Genomic DNA, 17,570 nt, shown 5'->3' on the forward strand with positions numbered 1-17,570 from the left:
AAGGCAAATCAGGGCAGGACTTATATACTTAATGATAAGGTCCTGGGGAGTGTTGCTGAACAAAGAAACCTTGGACTACAGGTTCATAGTTCCTTGAATGTGGAGTGGCAGGTAGGTAGGATAGTGAAGAAGTTGTTTGGTATGCTTGCCTTTATTGGTCAATGCATTGAGTATAGGAGTTGGTAGTCACGTAGTGGCTGTACAGGACATTGGTTAGACCACTTTTGGAATACTGTGTGCAATTCTGGTCACCCTGCTATAGGAATGATGTTGTGAAACTTGAAAGGGTTCAGAAAAGATTTACAAGGATGTTGCTGAGGTTGGAGGGTTTGAGCTATAGGGAGAGGCTGAATAGGCTGAGGCTATTTTCCCTGGAGAGTCAAAGGCTGAAGGATGACCTTATAGAGGTCTATAAAATCATGAGGGGCATGGATAAGGTAAATAGACAAGGTTTTTATCCTGGGGTGGGGGAGTCCAAAACTAGAGGGCATAGGTTTGATGTGAGTTCGGAAAGATTTAAAAGAGACCTAAGGGGCAACTTTTTCACACAGAGGGTGGTGCATGTATGGAATGAGCTGCCAGAGGACGTGGTGGAGGCTGGTACAATTACAACATTTAAAAGGCATCTGGATGGTTATATGAATAGGAAGCGTTTAAGAGGGATATGGGTCAGATGCTGACAAATGGGACTAGATTTATCTAGAATAGCTGGTTGGCATGGACAAGCTGGAGCGAAGGGTCAGTTTCCATGCTGTACATCTCTATGACTCTATATAGTCCAGTTTTATTTCTAAAGTAAGTTAATCTAAAATCTACTTGGACTTGCAACATCTTTCTCCATTGTCATTGTATTTAACTGCTATTAATTAATTAAATAATTTACTTGAAAGCTGTTGAAGAAATGTTTGAAGTTGTTTATAGAAGTAGCTGATTTTGCTGTTCAGTGTTTTAAAGTGTTGTATCACTTAGTATTAAATGATGCCTTCTACAACAAAATTTTAAATATTTATTTTTGACAATTTTACTTCGATTTAAGCTGCTGCATAATGAAGACACATTGTAAATAAAGCCCTATCATTACCAAGCTTCGTGGTTTAATGAAGGTTTTTAAAATTTACATCTTACTTTCTTTTCTAAAATTTTCTTTAATTTTTGTTATTTAAAGCTGAAAAACTGTTCAAGTTTAAATTATCCTCCTATTTCTGCTGAAAAAAAAAATAATTTAGGCTTTTCAGGGTGCTTTAAAAAAGGAGAAATTTTATATTTTTAAATTTTTTTCCAAAATGGAGAAAAACTTTTTTTTTTTAAAAATCCTTCTTATCCTTTGATGACTGTGGCTTTTGTAAAGCTGAGATTTCTTCAGACTGAGACGAAGTAGCTGACATCGAAACTGCTTTCACTGTGGTATATGTTGTGTTCTTGTCCATAGGTATCACCTAAAATGCTTTTGGCTAAATTCAGTGGCACCAAACCTTATTGGTATTGGTTGGTTACTGATTACATGGCGAAAGAATAACCATACAAATTCTTGGCAGAAGTGAGACTTGGTCTTGTTGAACATACTAGATCTTTACATAGTGCTTTGTAGTTAGCTACATCACATATGAGTCACATGAAAGCTTTATGAGACCCCAGGCTATATATATCTATACATAAACGTTTAGCTGTATGGAGCCTAGTACTGAATAATGCAACTTGGAACCGGTATTGAACTTATACCTGGTTAGTGCTTCCCAGGAGCAGTCCTTTACATGCTGATGGTTGGGAGCTTACCATATGATGTCAAATACGCCTTTTCAAGGACTGAAGTTGCTATTGTCTTACCAGGCCAGAGAGCTGCTCTCTCATGATAGAGAGACAACTGATGATGGTTTAACCTGTGGGTCACCATGCCTCAGGTGAAGACAGGGGATGAGAAGGAGAGTCGTCCATGGTAACCTCAGCAGAATTGGATCCACATTGTTGGTATCACTCTGCATCAGGAACCAGCTATCCAGCCAACTGATCTAACCAAGTCCCTTCATGTACTCACTCTTTTACACAACAAAGCTAACAATGAAAAGAAACATAATATGTTGCTCACATAAATAACAATATCGTATCAGTGAACAAGGCTCAACCAAATTAAGAATTATGAGTGACATCTGCTAGGTAAAAAGGTACATGAATTGCAGTCTTCTGCTGATCATGAGATGAAGAACTTCTACAAAGGTAAGGTAAAGCCACCATAATCCTACCAGAACATAGGGCTGCTCTCTCATTACAGAGAGAGAGAGAGAGAGACAGAGAGACAGAGACAGAGACAGATGGATAGATGGATAGATGGATAGATGACTAGTGGTGGTTTAACAAGTGGTGGTCACTTTCTGGGCTGAAATAGACACTTGAAAAAGTTTGCATTCTGTTTGACCCCGAGATGAACTTTCAACCTATATATCTACTCCATTACTAAGACTACCTATTTCCATCTTTTTCCTATCTCAGCCCGACCTCAGCTCACCTGCTGTGGAAACCTTATTCTGTGTGGTTGTTCACTCTACCTTATCCTAATGTCCTGGCAAGCCTCCCACCTTCCAGGCACCAAAAGCTTATTAATTCATTCACAGAGGGGGAATAGCCAAACCCCTCTGATAGTTAAACCAAAACACAAGCCCCAATCTGTTATGAGGGGAGTAGGGGTTCCCCTCTAATAATTACCCCCAAAATACCCAGATAAGATCACCTTTCCCCTCATAATCTGTTAAAAGAAAGAAAATCCCTGATTTCCACATAAGTAACAAGAAACAATTTATTTATTTAATCCAGCAATGAACAAATTAACAGAATTACCTACAAACTGACAATTCCCTGTTAGACTACTAACTACTTCCTAACTGGTCTAAATTCTACTGGAATACTGTCCAAATAAACACATGTCCCACTTAATAGACCTAATTAACAAGATAACAATGAATTATAACTTAATCTCTCTAAGTTCACACAGACTGTCTCCTGGAATATTCTGTCTTCTCTGCTGTCTTCACAAATGCCTTTCTTCTGTTAATTCTGCTGTCAGGGATGTTTTATTTCTATAATTTCTTCAATGAGGACTTTGAGCTAAAATACCATCGTGTATTGATTAATTAGATGGGCTTTCTCTGAAAGCTGAATGGTGCTAACTCTGACAGGTGGTGGATGGCTCTCCACGATTTTCCAAATACCCTCGTCTGATATACCCATAACAACATATCCAAATTCTTATAAAATGATTGTTTTCAGGTTGTCAACACCATCAGATTTGAATTCAATTGGCTTTCTGTGTCCAGGTGCTTGGTATAAATTAATTGGCCAAACGCAAACTTGTTGTGTTGTAAAAAATGCTGCTTGGCTGTTCTAGACAAAATGTCTCCATTCAGGCACACTCTGTGCACCTGCATTTATAAACTTCCAAGCACAGACAAAGCAAAAGCTCTTAAAGGGACCACAGCACTTTTTCCTCATGATCATTTTTACCAAGGAAGTCTAACTTCCTGCCTTCCAATTCATGAATACCCAACTTCTTAACATTCATTCAAATTTGTAAAACCATATTCTAACTTAGACCAAGTCCCATTCACTGATTAATCCTGCATCCACTGACTTACATTTGTTTCAAGTCCAGCAATCCTTTGATTTTAACATTTCCATTCTTGTTTTCAAATCTCTCCATGGCCTTGCCCCTCTTTAACTCTGTAATCTCCTTCCACACTACAAACCTCCTGGGTCTTGTGCATTCCCAATTTTAATTGCTCCATGATTGATATTTTATCAAATTAAAGCTGCTATATAAATAAATGCCCTAAGCCCTGTAATTCTCACCTTGTTTTGCTCTGTTTTTGCTCCTATCTTTGCTTCACAAAACATACTTTACGAAACCAAGCTTTTGTTTGCCTGCCATTAAGTATGTTCAAGGCTCAGACAAACGGATTTTTAATCAGTAGCAAAATCATGAGGAAAAAGTAGGAAAGCGAAATTGAGGATTATCAGCTCATGATCTCAATGAATGGCAGAACAGTCTTAATTGGCAAAATGGCCTAACTGTTCTACATTTTATGGTAATAAGAGGGCCATCCTCTTCTGGAGGACTGGAAGATAAGCTATGCTAACAGACCTTTTGTCTGATTACTTTTTTTTACTTAGCTGACACGATAAGGAGGCAATTAATACACCCAAATAAACAGCCATGATTGCTTGAGGCCACAATTCCTAATGTGTGTTCTTGAACAGTGAATGACATATCACTGAAGTGAAAATTAAAGCTGGAGGGTAGGCATCATTGAGTCAATGGAATGATAATTACTGCAATTGTTCCTTGTGGAGCCTCACATTCTAGAAGTTTTCCTCTGCTCCTGAAGAAAATAAGCAGTAACTTAGTCCACCCATTTTGCATGTGGTGTCAGTCATTTTGTGTAGTTATTGTACAGTTGACTTTCTATCTGATATGGGAAAGTTCCAACTTTGATTCAGTGTAAATAAGTTGCCTGCTCCATTTGTGATGCATGAACATTCCCCCCCCTCTCTTCAGGCTCCCTTTTGAATTGTTGTTCCTGTGGCCACAATGACCTTTCATAGAGTCGTAGACAGTGTCATAGAGAATTACAGCATGGAAGCACAGCCTTCGGTCTAACTCGTCCATGCCGATCCTAAATAAATCTAGTCCCATTTGCCAGCATTTGGCCCATATCCCTCAATACTGTTCCTATTGATATACCCATCCAGATACCTTTTAAATGTTGTAATTGTACCAGCCCACACCATTTCCTCTGACAGCTCATTCCATACACGCACCACCCTCTGCATGAACATGTTGCCCCTTAGGTCCCTTTTAAATCTTTCCGATCTCTCCTTAAACTTATGCCCTCTAGTTTTGGACTCCCCCACCCTTGGGAAAAGACCCTGCCTATTTACCCCATCCATGTCTCTCATGATTTTATAGACTTCTATAATGTTACCCTTCAGCCTCCGATGCTCCATGGAAAATAGCCCCAGTCTTTTCAGCCTCTCCCTATAGCTCAAACCCTCCAACCCTAGAAACATCCTTGTAAATCTTTTCTGAATCCTTTCAAGTTTCACAACATCCTTCGTATAGGAGGGAGACCGGAAATGTATGCAGTATTCCAATAGTGGCCAAACTAATGTCCTGTACAGCGCAACAGACCTCCCAACTCCTATACTCAATGCATTGACCAATAAAGGCAAGCATACCAAACAACTTCTTCACTGTCCAATCTACCAGCAACTCCACTTTCAAGGAACTGTGAACCTGCGCTCCAAGGTCTCTTTGTTCAGCAACACTCCCCAGGTCCTTATCATTAAGTATATAAATGCTGCCTTGATTTGCCTTTCCAAAATGCAGCACCTCACATTTATCTAAATTAAACTCCATCTGTCACTCCTCAGCCCATTGGCCTGTCTGATCAAGATCCCGTTGTACTCTGAGGTAACCTTCTTCGCTGTCCACTACATTTCAATTTTGGTGTCTTCTGCAAACTTACTAACCATACCTCCTATGTTCACATCCAAATTATTTGTATAAATGACGAAAATCAGTGGAGCTAGCATCGATCCTTGTGGCACACCACTGGCCCAGGCCTCCAGTCTGAAAACCAACCCTCCACCACCACCCTCTGTCTTCCACCTTCGAGCCAGTTCTGCATCCAAATGACTAGTTCTCCCTGTATTCCATGTGATCTAACTTTGCTCACCAGTCTACTATGAGGAACCTTGTCGAACACCTTACTGAAGTTTCCCCCTGTTTCTGTTGAACCCTTTTGTATAACTATTAATGTCTCCAGGTACCCTCAGAGCCCATAACCTTGGAAATTCCCAAGCCTTGATTGGCACTACACACTTCTCATATACAGTTCAGTGTTACTGTGTGAATGGCCCTTCCAGAGCTCCTTTGTATTGATTATTGTCTCCTGTTGCCCCCTGTCACTCTCATTGTTCCCTCAGTGATCCAGTACAATTGAGTTCATCCCCAAACCTGAGTTGTCTACTTTCTCCAGGACACCATGGACTGCCACTCATAAAGCACCCTGACCATTACAGACCAAACCCAGAAATGACCGTGACCCATTGCCTGGAATAACTTGACACTACGCCCTGATTGACCATGGTCGAGCTACCGGACTGATTTTTCCACAGCTCCCCAACTAACCTACCTGTATCCCAGAATTGGTTGCACTTGACCTGCAGGACTGACCATGGCCTAAACTTCAGACTAAAAACATAATTGATGGTGGCAAACCCCTTGGACTGAAATAGGAAAATCCCTTTGATTGTGGTGATACCCCTGACTGTCTTTGAGGGTGTTCCCTGGCGGACTGAAGTCCCCGTCACCACACTAAGGGCTGATGCCCTTTGACTTCCAGACAGAGCCATCTGCTTGAAGCATAGACGGTGTATTTGCTGTATAAGTAGAAGGCACGTGCTGCAGGTGTGACACTGATGTTGCATGATACTGCATAGTGACATGTCCAGCTTCCCTCCTTGAATGTTCAGAGCTCCCCATTATGATGAGCTGCTTGCCTCTCCCTCGTGCTAAAAAGAAATGCAAACCTCAAAGGATGGCAGCCCATAACAGAGCACTAAAGACTATACTAAGAGAGCAATGTGAGCAGCACAAAGGCTGACAGCACATAAATCTATGCTGAAGTCAGTGAGTTTTATTTTCCACTTGTGGGACATGGGTGTTGCTGGCTGGGTCATCATTTATTGCTGTCCCTAGTTGCCTTGAGTTGGTGGTGGTGAACTATCTTCTTGACCCTCTGCAGTCCATGTATTGTAGGTAAATCCACATGCAATAAGGGAGAAAATTCCAGGATTTTGACTCAGTGCATTAGGAAAGCAATGTGGAGTATTCAGAGTTTAGCAGTTGGGTCTTTGTGATAGGGTTAGTGATAGTCAGTATTAAGAAAACAAACTAAGAGCTATTCTCTTCAATGCATGCTGTGAAGATGCTTATATCCCTTCATGCAAAGTGACCAAACAAAATCATGCAAGCCATAGGTGTCCCTAAGTTCCAAAGTAAAGTGTTGAAGGGCTAAAGTGATTGTGAGTTGGATCAAAGCAGGTATGATAATGTGATGATGCTGGTGGCTTGTCACTGCGAGGACATAGTGTTGAGGAGGATGGCAGCCGTGGAGCATGCATGAAAAATCATTTGCTCAATTACTCTTCTTCAAGCTTAGTTGATTAAAAAGTAGATTTTTTTTGTAAATTCAACAGAGTATTTGTTTTGTTTTTATTATGCTACAAGTGAAATTAGCCAGACACATGATTGTTCCCGATGAAGAACTTTAAAAAAACTGAGAAAGGCATACTGAATTTTACACTCCCCCATGTGATGTTTGTGAAGGCAGTGACCCTTCTGTACATCTCCTGATTTATTTGTAAGTTTATGGGGCAGGCAGGGAGTAAAGTTAAAGATGCTGAAAAATAGGTTTTCAGATGGTAAATATACCACTTAGCAGAGAACTAGCTAATGGAGAGGGGGAAGACACTTTCTTCAATTTTAAATCTGTGCCAAGTTACTTGATTTCATTTGGGAAGCAGCTACAAAACATGAAATGTAATAGAGAGTAAAAATAGCATACGGAAAAATTTCTGCAACATACTATTCAGATTATATAACAGCTCAAGCAGTTACCTCAAAAACAACGCTGAAGATTTTTGATATGTGTTGCATTTTTAAACAAGGGTAATTAACCTTGATTTAAAGTAGTTGGTTATAGCTGTTGGGGCTAAAGGGATCAAAGGATATGGGGGAATGCGGGAACAGGCTATTGAGTTGGATGATCAGCTATGAAAATGAATGGTGGAACAGGCTCGAAGGGCCAAGTAATTTACTCCTGCTCCTAATTTCTACCTTTGTATGTCTTCTTGGGTGAAAAATGGAGAAAAAATCAACTCCCACACTTGTCCAATATCCAGTAATTCCTGCTGGAAAATTCTTGGGTAGAATCGTATCACCTTAGTTGCTACCAGAATGGCAGGACCATTTTCAGTTTTGGCATCCGTCTCTCTGCACACCAAGCCTGACAGTTGCTTGTTACCAGCATAAGCCAATTACTATCTCACTTCCAGACTCCCAAACCAATCAGGGACGGTAAGTACATAAGACCACGTGATATAGGAACAGAAGTAAATCAGTTGGCTCATTGAACAGTGGAGCAGGCACAATGAGTTGGTGGCTGATCCAATAATCCTCAACTCCACTAACCTGCTTTTTCCCCAAAATCCTTGATCCCCTTACTGATTAAGAATCTGCCTCTCTCAGCCTTGAATATACTCTACAACTCAGGCTCGAAGGTGAGGAGATCTTGCCAGGCTGTACCAAGGCCTTTTGCTTTTTCCTACAGATGCTGCAGTGAGCTGTAAGAGGCAGTACTCACTGACCAAGATCACACTTACAGTTTATGGTGTTTCTCTGATGTTCATTTAACTGCAATTAGAATGGTTTACGTGGAGGTAAAGGGACAGCGTATATAGAAACTTCAGTGTCTATGGCAATTACAAAGTCTGCAGATGGCACAGAATTTGGACGATTTGTAAACTGAGCTGAAAAGTGTAGAACTCCAAAGGGAGGAGTGGGCAGATGAGTTTCAATGAGACATGCACCAGTTTGGTGGGAAGAACATTGAAAAACAATAAAATAGGGGGTACAATTCAAAGGTAGGTGCAGGAGCAGAGGGATCCAAGAGAATATGTGCACTGTTCATTGAAAGTGGTAGAACAGGTAGAGAGAACATACAGTATCCTTGGCTTTATTAGTAGGGGATAGACTAGAAGAGCAAAGAGGCAATGTTGAACTTATAGAAGACACTTGTTAGTCCTCAGCTGGAGTATTGTCAAAGAGTTATACAGCATAGAAACAGACCCTTCAGCCCGTCATGTCTATGCTGACCAACTGTGTACAGTGTGGGTGCCACATTTAAAGGAAGGATGTGAATACATTGGAGAGTGTGCAGAAATGGTTTAAAGAATGGTTCCAGAGATGAGGAACTTCAGTTATGAAGATAGATTAAAGAAGTTGATAAGCAGAAAGCTAAGAGGAGAACTGATAGAGGTTGTCAAAATCATGAGTGGGCTGGATGGATTGGATATGGAGAAACTGTTCCCTCATATAAAAGAAACAAGATGGCATAAGGTCTTAGCGAAAATCTGTAGCTCGGGTTGTGGATGCAGTTGTTTGTTAGCTTACCGAGCCAGTTGTTCTGTACTGTGCAGACATTTTGTTATCTTTCTAGGCAACTTCATCAGTGCAACCTCTAATTGAAGCGTTGGTGTTCTGCTTCCTTCCGGATTTATATGATCCTCTGGTGTGATGGTCTTGTCGCTTCCAGTTCTGTTGTTTTAGCAGTGGTCTGTATACGGGGTCTATTTCTATGTGTTTGTTAATAGAGTCCCGTGTTGAAAACCAGGCTTCCAGAAGTTGCTTTGCATGTCTGGTTGTTTGCTTGACCCAGTACAGTCACTTTGTCCCAGTCAAACTGATGGCCGTTATTGTCGGTCTGTATCAAGACAAGTGAATATTGGTCGTGTCTTTTCACTGCCAGCTATTGTTCGTGTATCCTGGTGATCAGTTGCCCCCCTGTTTGTCCAATGTAATGTTTATTGCACTTGCTGGATGGTATTCTGTACATCATGTTGGAATTGTTTACTGTCGGTATGGGATCTTTATTCTTTGATAATACTTGGCGGAGTATTGTTGTAGGTTTGTGTGCAGTCATGGTCTTATGTGGTCTTAAGAGTCTGGTAGTCATTTCTGATATATTTTTGATGTAGAGTCGCGTTGCTAGTGTCTTCTGTTGTACCGTGTCCTCTGACTGTTGTTTGTTTCATAGGCATCTGCGGACAAAACTTCTTGAGTATCCATTGTGGGTGAAAACTTTGTGTCGGTGTTCCTCTTCCATTCTCCGGAGTTCTGGGGTGTTGCAGTGTGAGACGGCTCGTTTAAAGAGTGTCTTGATGCAGCTCTGTTTGTGTATGGTGAGACAGTTGCTATTGAAGTTAAGGATTTGGTCCGTGTGTGTGGCCTTCCTGTATACTCGGGTCCGGAATTCCCTGTTAGTCAGCCTCTCTATCATTACGTCTAAGAATGGGAGCTGTTTATTGTTTTCTTCCTCTATAATGAAATTTATGTTTGCGAAGATGTTGTTGGCAAGTTGGTGGGTTTCTTCTACATTTGTGTGTTTGATTATTACAAATGTGTCGTCCACGTACCTTGCCCATAGTTTCGGTTGGATTATAGGAAGGACTTGTGTTCCAATCTCTGCATCACTGCTTCCGCAATGAGACCTGAGATGGGTGATCCCATCGGTGTGCTGTTGAACTGTTTGTATATCTGTCCGTTGAACATGAAGTGCGTTGTAAGGCATAAATCTAGCAGTTTCAGTAAGCTGTTCTTGCTGATGTTGTTGCCGGTGTTCAGAGTCGGCGCTCCTGGTCTGTCTAATAGTGTCACTTGTGTCTCTCTGACTAACGGTATGTCAATGGCTGTAACTAGTGCTGTAACATGCTGTAACACCTGTTGGTATGTGGTTGGTACTCGCAGATACAACCACATACCAACAGGTGGCATCAGACCCCACACCACAGCGAGGGAACAAGATAAAGAGAATTAAACATGCAGGAGAGATCACCAACACCGACCACATCATAACGAAACTAGATGGCTCAAACAACCGCCGCTTCTACAGCCTCCCCAAGATACACAAACCCAGAATCCCACTCAGACCAATAGTCACCTTACCGGGCACACCTATACACAAGCTAGTGAGAGAATTACAACAGAGACTCAAACACCTGATTAGCAGATTCCCACACTCAATCTATTTGGCCCAAGAACTTCTCACACAGCTCAAGGGCACAAAAAATCGACAGGGACAAAATCATGATTGCCTTCGATATTACGTCCATTGACATATCGTTAGTCAGAGAGACACAAGTGACACTATTAGACAGACCAGGAGCGCCGACTCTGAACACCGGCAACAACATCAGCAAGAACAGCTTACTGAAACTGCTAGATTTATGCCTTACAACACACTTCATGTTCAACGGACAGATATACAAACAGTTCAACAGCACACCGATGGGATCACCCATCTCAGGTCTCATTGCGGAAGCAGTGATGCAGAGATTGGAACACAAGTCCTTCCTATAATCCAACCGAAACTATGGGCAAGGTACGTGGACGACACATTTGTAATAATCAAACACACAAATGTAGAAGAAACCCACCAACTTGCCAACAACATCTTCGCAAACATAAATTTCACTATAGAGCAAGAAAACAATAAACAGCTCCCATTCTTAGACGTAATGATAGAGAGGTTGACTAACAGGGAATTCCGGACCCGAGTATACAGGAAGGCCACACACACGGACCAAATCCTTAACTTCAATAGCAACTGTCTCACCATACACAAACAGAGCTGCATCAAGACACTCTTTAAACGAGCCATGTCACACTGCAACACCCCAGAACTCCGGAGAATGGAAGAGGAACACCGACACAAAGTTTTCACTCACAATGGATACTCAAGAAGTTTTGTCCGCAGATGCCTATGAAACAAACAACAGTCAGAGGACACGGTACAACAGAAGACACTAGCAACGCTACTCTACATCAAAAATATATCAGAAATGACTACCAGACTCCTAAGACCACGACTGCACACAAACCTACAACAACACTCCGCCAAGTGTTATCAAAGAATAAAGGCCCCATACTGACAGTGAACAAGACCAACATGACATACGGAATACCATGGAACAAATGCAATAAACGTTACATTGGACAAAAAGGGAGGAAACTGACGACCAGGATACACGAACACCAGCTGGCAGTAAAAAGACACGACCATTATTCACTGGTCTCAATACAGACAGACAATAAGGGCCATCAGTTTGACTGGGACAAAGTGACTGTACCGGGACGAGCGAACAACCAGACATGCAAAGCAACTTCTGGAAGCCTGGTTCTCAACACGGGACTCCATTAACAACACATAGAAATAGACCCCGTACACAGACCGCTGCTAAAACAACAGAACTAGAATCGACAAGACCATCACACCAGAGGATCATATATATCCAGAAGAAAGTAGAACACCAACGTTTCAATTAGAGATCGTACTGATGATGTTGCCTAGAAGGTTAAGGAAATGTCTGCACAGCACAGAACAACCGGCTCCGTGAGCTAACAGACAACTGCAAGACGGCATAGGTTTAAAGTGATATAGAAATGCAGCAAGTGAGGAAAAACACTTTCACTGAATATGTAGTTAGGGTATGGAATGCACTGCCTGGAGGTATCTTGGAGGTAGGATCAATTGAGATATTCAAAAGGATATTCGATGATTATTTGGGTAAAAATAATGTGCAAGGTTATGTGCAAAAAGCAGGAGCATGGTACTAAGTAACGATGCTTTTTTTAAGAGCTGGTACAACCACGATGTGCCAAATGGCCTCCTTCTGCATGTAACACCTGTGATTATCTTTAGGAAGTGTACATCATGAAGCATCACAAATTTAATAGTTCAAGAAAAAAAAATGAACTAGAACATCCTCAGTCTTTTGGGAAGTATTTATTGTAATCTGACGATCATTGACAAACAGTTCAATAGTATATGATGCATGTCTAAGCAAAGACTAGACAATGAATAAACTTTCCATATTATAGGTACACTAACTTCATACGTCAAGGTGAAAATTCCACTCCACAGTGTTTTTAACAAATTGGCAAACCTGTCAAGCTGAAATTCCTCTGTTTATATGTTTTTACAAAGTCTCTGAAGGGCTCCTGTGGCACAGCGGTGGTGTCCCTACCTCTGATCCAGGAGGCTTGGGTTTCAAATCTCACCTGCTACAGAGTTGTGTCATAACATCTCTGATCAGGCTGATTAGGAAAATATCTAATAAAGTCTCCAAAATTAAAATAATGCATAGAGGAATTTCACCGAACATGACAAAAGTAATGTAATAAAAGATATTACGATGGTAATTTTTTGGACCATTTTAACATATCGAAAGCAGTTAAGTAGTAGTGATTTTGAGAAATATGGTAGGATTGTCAGGAGCTAGGCATAAAAGTAGCGAGTTTGGAGAGAGATGGCATTGAGAAACTCAGTCAAGTTGGTTGACAACAAAAAATATTGTAAGTTTTTTTATTTGTGTTAAAAAAATTCTAATTTCAGTGCTCCTTTTACTTTTTTTTCTGCTAATGTTCTTCATTCCTCTCTTCTTTACCACATTTGATACTGATTCTTATTGTTGTACTGTTTTGATGGCTATTAGTTGCTCCCTGATGCAATGTTGAAGCGGCAAGTTTTCTAGAGAATTGAAGAAAAATTTGCACTGGACTTTTGCCCATATCAGGTGGATCCAGGATAACTGGAGTGGTGGAAATAATTTCTTTGCATCCAGTATTGTTATTTTGACAGAAGGGCTTTTAAATTCTTCCTTTGCACTCATTTGGTTCTCCTGTTTTGCTGTGTACACTGCTCTGCTGTTGTAGGTAAGCAAGGCCTGCAGTTCTCAGTTTTCTTCACTCTGTTCCCAAGGTGATCTTTGGATGCAAATGAGCATATTAAAATTACAATTTGCTGAGTACATCTCTGTACTCAGCAAAGGTCTCAGTTTTATCCCTCTGTGTCCGCACCTCAATGGACCAGGTAAGGGTGAGAACAGGGTCATCATTTGAATGTAGCTGTCAACACATTTTTCTTGATTCGATATTTCTAGCATTCGTGGTCTAAAAATTCCACTGTCCAACATTTAAAAACAAAATCAATTGCTGAACTGCAGATTCAAACAAGTTCTTCTCAAGTTTAGATACACCGAAACCTGATAATTGGGTACAGTTTAAGCTACGTATTGCACAAATACTGATTACATTGATCATGCAAATGAAGCTTCCATGAGAACTGCTTGTATTTTTAACAAAACTGTCGATGTCACAAATATAAAATTCATTTAAAAAATTCACTGTCTCATTTAAAGTCAACAGTTATGAATTAAAGAAGTTTCTGTATAGTTATTCCATTTCATAAATTGCTATAAAAATGGGGAGAGTTTTTTAAAAAATATACATTCCTATATTTATTGGCTATTGTGTTGAGATTCAATGACACACTTGGACAAGCCTTTTGAATGCATACCTTTCTTCTCAGATAGAATAGCAGGGAGTACACGATTGGATCTCAGGATGTCGCCTGTTGTAACTGGGAGAAGTGAGTGAATTTGACCAATCCCTTCTTTTTGTGGCATGGATGGGAGTGCTTGTGGGAGATTCACTGTAGTAGTCCTTACAGAAGTCAGAGGAATAGATCTCATTTTTTTCACATTCTGAGGCATGGTGTCAGATGACAAATTACCTACAGTTAAGAGAAAGGATTTAATTTTTAAACATAGTTTTATTTCAAAATGTCAATGTTGTTAAAGAATACTATGTCTGCTGTGTTACTGTTATCATTTCAAGAAAGTGACAGCTTAAACATCACTTGTCCTTGTAACATAAGATCTGAACAAGCATGGTGGATAAATGGAAAACAGTAGACGTAGTGTATTCAGATTTACAAAAGCTAAGATTCTGTGGTGTTATTGGAGATATATTATCATTGGAAGATGACTGGTTAAACCACAATAAACTGAGTTAAGATAAATTAGCAATTTTCAGGATGATGAAGTGTAACTAGTGGAGAGCCACAGGGATCTGTGCTTGGGTGTCAGCTACTTATAATCAATGTTTTGGATGAAGTGACCAAATTTGCCAAACTGTAGCCAGATTTACTGACAAAATGAAAATAAATAAGAAAGCAAGTTATGCGAAGGATACAAAGAGTCTGCAAAGGGATCCAGATAGGTTCAGAGTTCACCTGCAGATGGAGCATAACGTGAGAAATTGAGAGATTCTGCACTTTAACCGGATGAATAGGAAAGTAGAAAATTATTTCATTGTAAAGATATGACAAAATGTTGAGGAATTTGGGTGACATTGAATATGAATCAAGACAAGGTAGTAAGGAGGGGTAAACGGTATGTTGGCGTTTATTGCAAGGGGAATGAAGTATAGAAGTCGGAAATTGTGCTATAACTATACGGGGCAATAGTGAAACTCCACCTGGAAAAAAGGAAGGACAACATCCATTGGGAGCAATTTAGAGATCGTTCACCAGGCTGATTTGTTATAAGAGGGAGTGTTGATTGAACAGGTTGTGCATACACTTTCTGGATAAATAGAAGGATGAAAATTAAAACATTCTGAGGGGACTTGACAGTAGATGTTGAAATAATGTTTCTTGCTATGGAAGAATCTCAAACTACGAGTAGAGTTTACAAATAGGCTGTTTGCTGTCAGGGGACAGGCTCACCATTCAAGCAGTCGCAATTTCTGTGATGTCACTGCTTGCAACACTGCAGAGGATGGCATATATCAAAGAATAAGACCGATAAAAACTGTTTTATTTCAGAGCTTCAAGACAATTCAATTCAAGCTTTGGACTGCAAACATCACACTGCCCTACTCATGACCACTCCTATTCTACCCCTACTACCCCTGTTCCACTCTCTGCTCTGCTTCATCAGTATTTACCATTCCTGTGAACAAGGGATTAGTGTGGTGAGCGAGAGGGGGGATCAGTGAGGGATCAGAAGCAGAGTAATCAGGGAATTAGCAAGCAGGGTGGCAAGCAGAGACCAGAACTGTACACAAAAACTGCAGTTGTGGTGTTTACATTCCTTGCGTGCTAATCCATCACTGGCACTGAGCATGCGCCTATAGACTGAGTGAGTGCATATAGACTGGTTCCAAGGGCATATCGGTAACATTAATGATGCTAGCCACCTATTCTAATGTAGTGGCAGGCAGTAAACAGCATTAAAAATAAAGGATCTCCTATTTACAAAAGAGATAAAGAAGAATTTCTTTTCTCTGGGAGCAGTTTGTATTTTAAATGCTATTTCCCAGCAAGCAGTGGAGACAGTGTCATTGAATGTATCTGAGTTAGACATTTTATTTTGAGAGTTACTGGGGACAGGGGTGCTGGGATGGGGAGGTGGTAGTTGCAGTTACAAAAGATTAGTTAAGGCCACAGATGGCGAAGGTTTAGATATTCTCAAGTTAATGGAGAATGGCATGTGGCAGGTCAGCCAGAAGTGCATTGGATTAATCAAGTTTAGAGGTACGTTATTAGAGGTTAGGATTTCAACAGCAGATCACTTTGAGCTGGGACGAAGTCAGACAATGTTATGGTGATAGAAATAGTTGGTTTTAGTGATGACATGTAAATATGACACCAGAGTCGTAAACTTGAATTTGATTTTTCCATAAGCAGATGACAAATATCTGAATACCACTCACAAGATTATCATGAAAACTTTTACGAAGAAAATTCAAATTAAAAAAAACAATGAATACATAAACACTGCAGGTGAGCCAGCCAGTATGTGGGAAATTGACAAAATACTTACTTGGTTGTTAAATTTGCAGGATGTTAATCATTTGCTTTGGTTTAGATTTACATTCTTGATTCAACATATTGTAAGCACTACTGATATTTTAGTTGGAAATATCAACTATAAAATGGAAGCTGGATTATTAGATTTTTTTGAATAACTCAAAGGAAACTGGAATTGTGTGATGTCCTTTTGCTGAAACATAATGCCAGTACCAGTCATCTTGAAAAAGTAGTAAATGCACAGGAAAATACTGAATTGATGGGGACAGTCTAGGCGGAGGTTTATGAAAGGGCAATAGATTTTTGTGTCTGACCAGCAAGTGTTTGAAATAGAAAAGTGTTTTATTCTTCAGTATTGACATGCAAATTTTATTTTGGAATTGTTATCAAAGACATTTTAACCCAAATACTTAAATAAAAGTCAGTCAGAAGTTATCAATTGTGATCAGACTTTACCAAGATGATTTTCAGCAACATCTTTTAAAGTATTCACTTACATTTACGAGTGTAATGATCAGCAATTGGAGCAAGGAAGGACTGTGCCGGAGTTGAATCTTCCGGTTTTATTTTCTCAAGGGATTCTTGCTGCATATTTATTCCTAGAAAGAAATATAAAATGAGTAGCAAGGATATATATAACTGTATGTATTCTCAATATGACAAATATCAGAATACCACTCACAAGCTTATCATGAAAACATGAATGAGGACCCATGGATAGGAAGAACTATTTCCCTTCGCAGAAAAAAAAATCTATATCTGAGGGTGTAGATTTAAAGAAACGGGCAGTAGGATCACAGGGGAATTAATGAGAACTGTATTCACCTACAAGGTGCCAGGTGTCTGGAATTTAAAGGGGTGGTAGAGACAGAAACATTTATTACATTTATAAACAACTTGCAAGGTTGCACACCAAGACCTGTAAGGTGTGATTAGATTGAAGCTCATTTGCAGATGGCATGGACACCATGGGCCTTCTTCTGGGTTGTAAATCTTTGTATTTTTAAAATTTTTTTTCTACCTTGGACATTGTTCACATGTACATGTCCTCTATCTCAGTTCATCCATTTCTTAAACCACTGATTT

The 17,570-nt window shown here is 40.1% G+C and overlaps 1 protein-coding gene across 1 annotated transcript in view; it reads right to left on the bottom strand.

Moving 5' to 3' along the window:
• Positions 1-14,127: 14,127 nt before the first annotated feature.
• The window catches only part of ankrd55 (ankyrin repeat domain 55), a 68,923-nt gene continuing 65,480 nt past the window's right edge, over positions 14,128-17,570 (bottom strand). Inside the window, exons 10-11 of the mRNA XM_048597442.1 lie at positions 16,982-17,083; positions 14,128-14,402 (exon numbers count right to left, since the gene is read on the bottom strand). Of these exons, the coding sequence (XP_048453399.1) occupies positions 14,128-14,402; positions 16,982-17,083 (377 nt within the window). The remainder of the gene's footprint in view (positions 14,403-16,981; positions 17,084-17,570) is intronic.

Source organism: Rhincodon typus, chromosome 1 (assembly GCF_021869965.1).
Source record: "Rhincodon typus isolate 14 chromosome 1, sRhiTyp1.1, whole genome shotgun sequence".
Lineage (NCBI taxonomy): Eukaryota > Metazoa > Chordata > Chondrichthyes > Orectolobiformes > Rhincodontidae > Rhincodon > Rhincodon typus.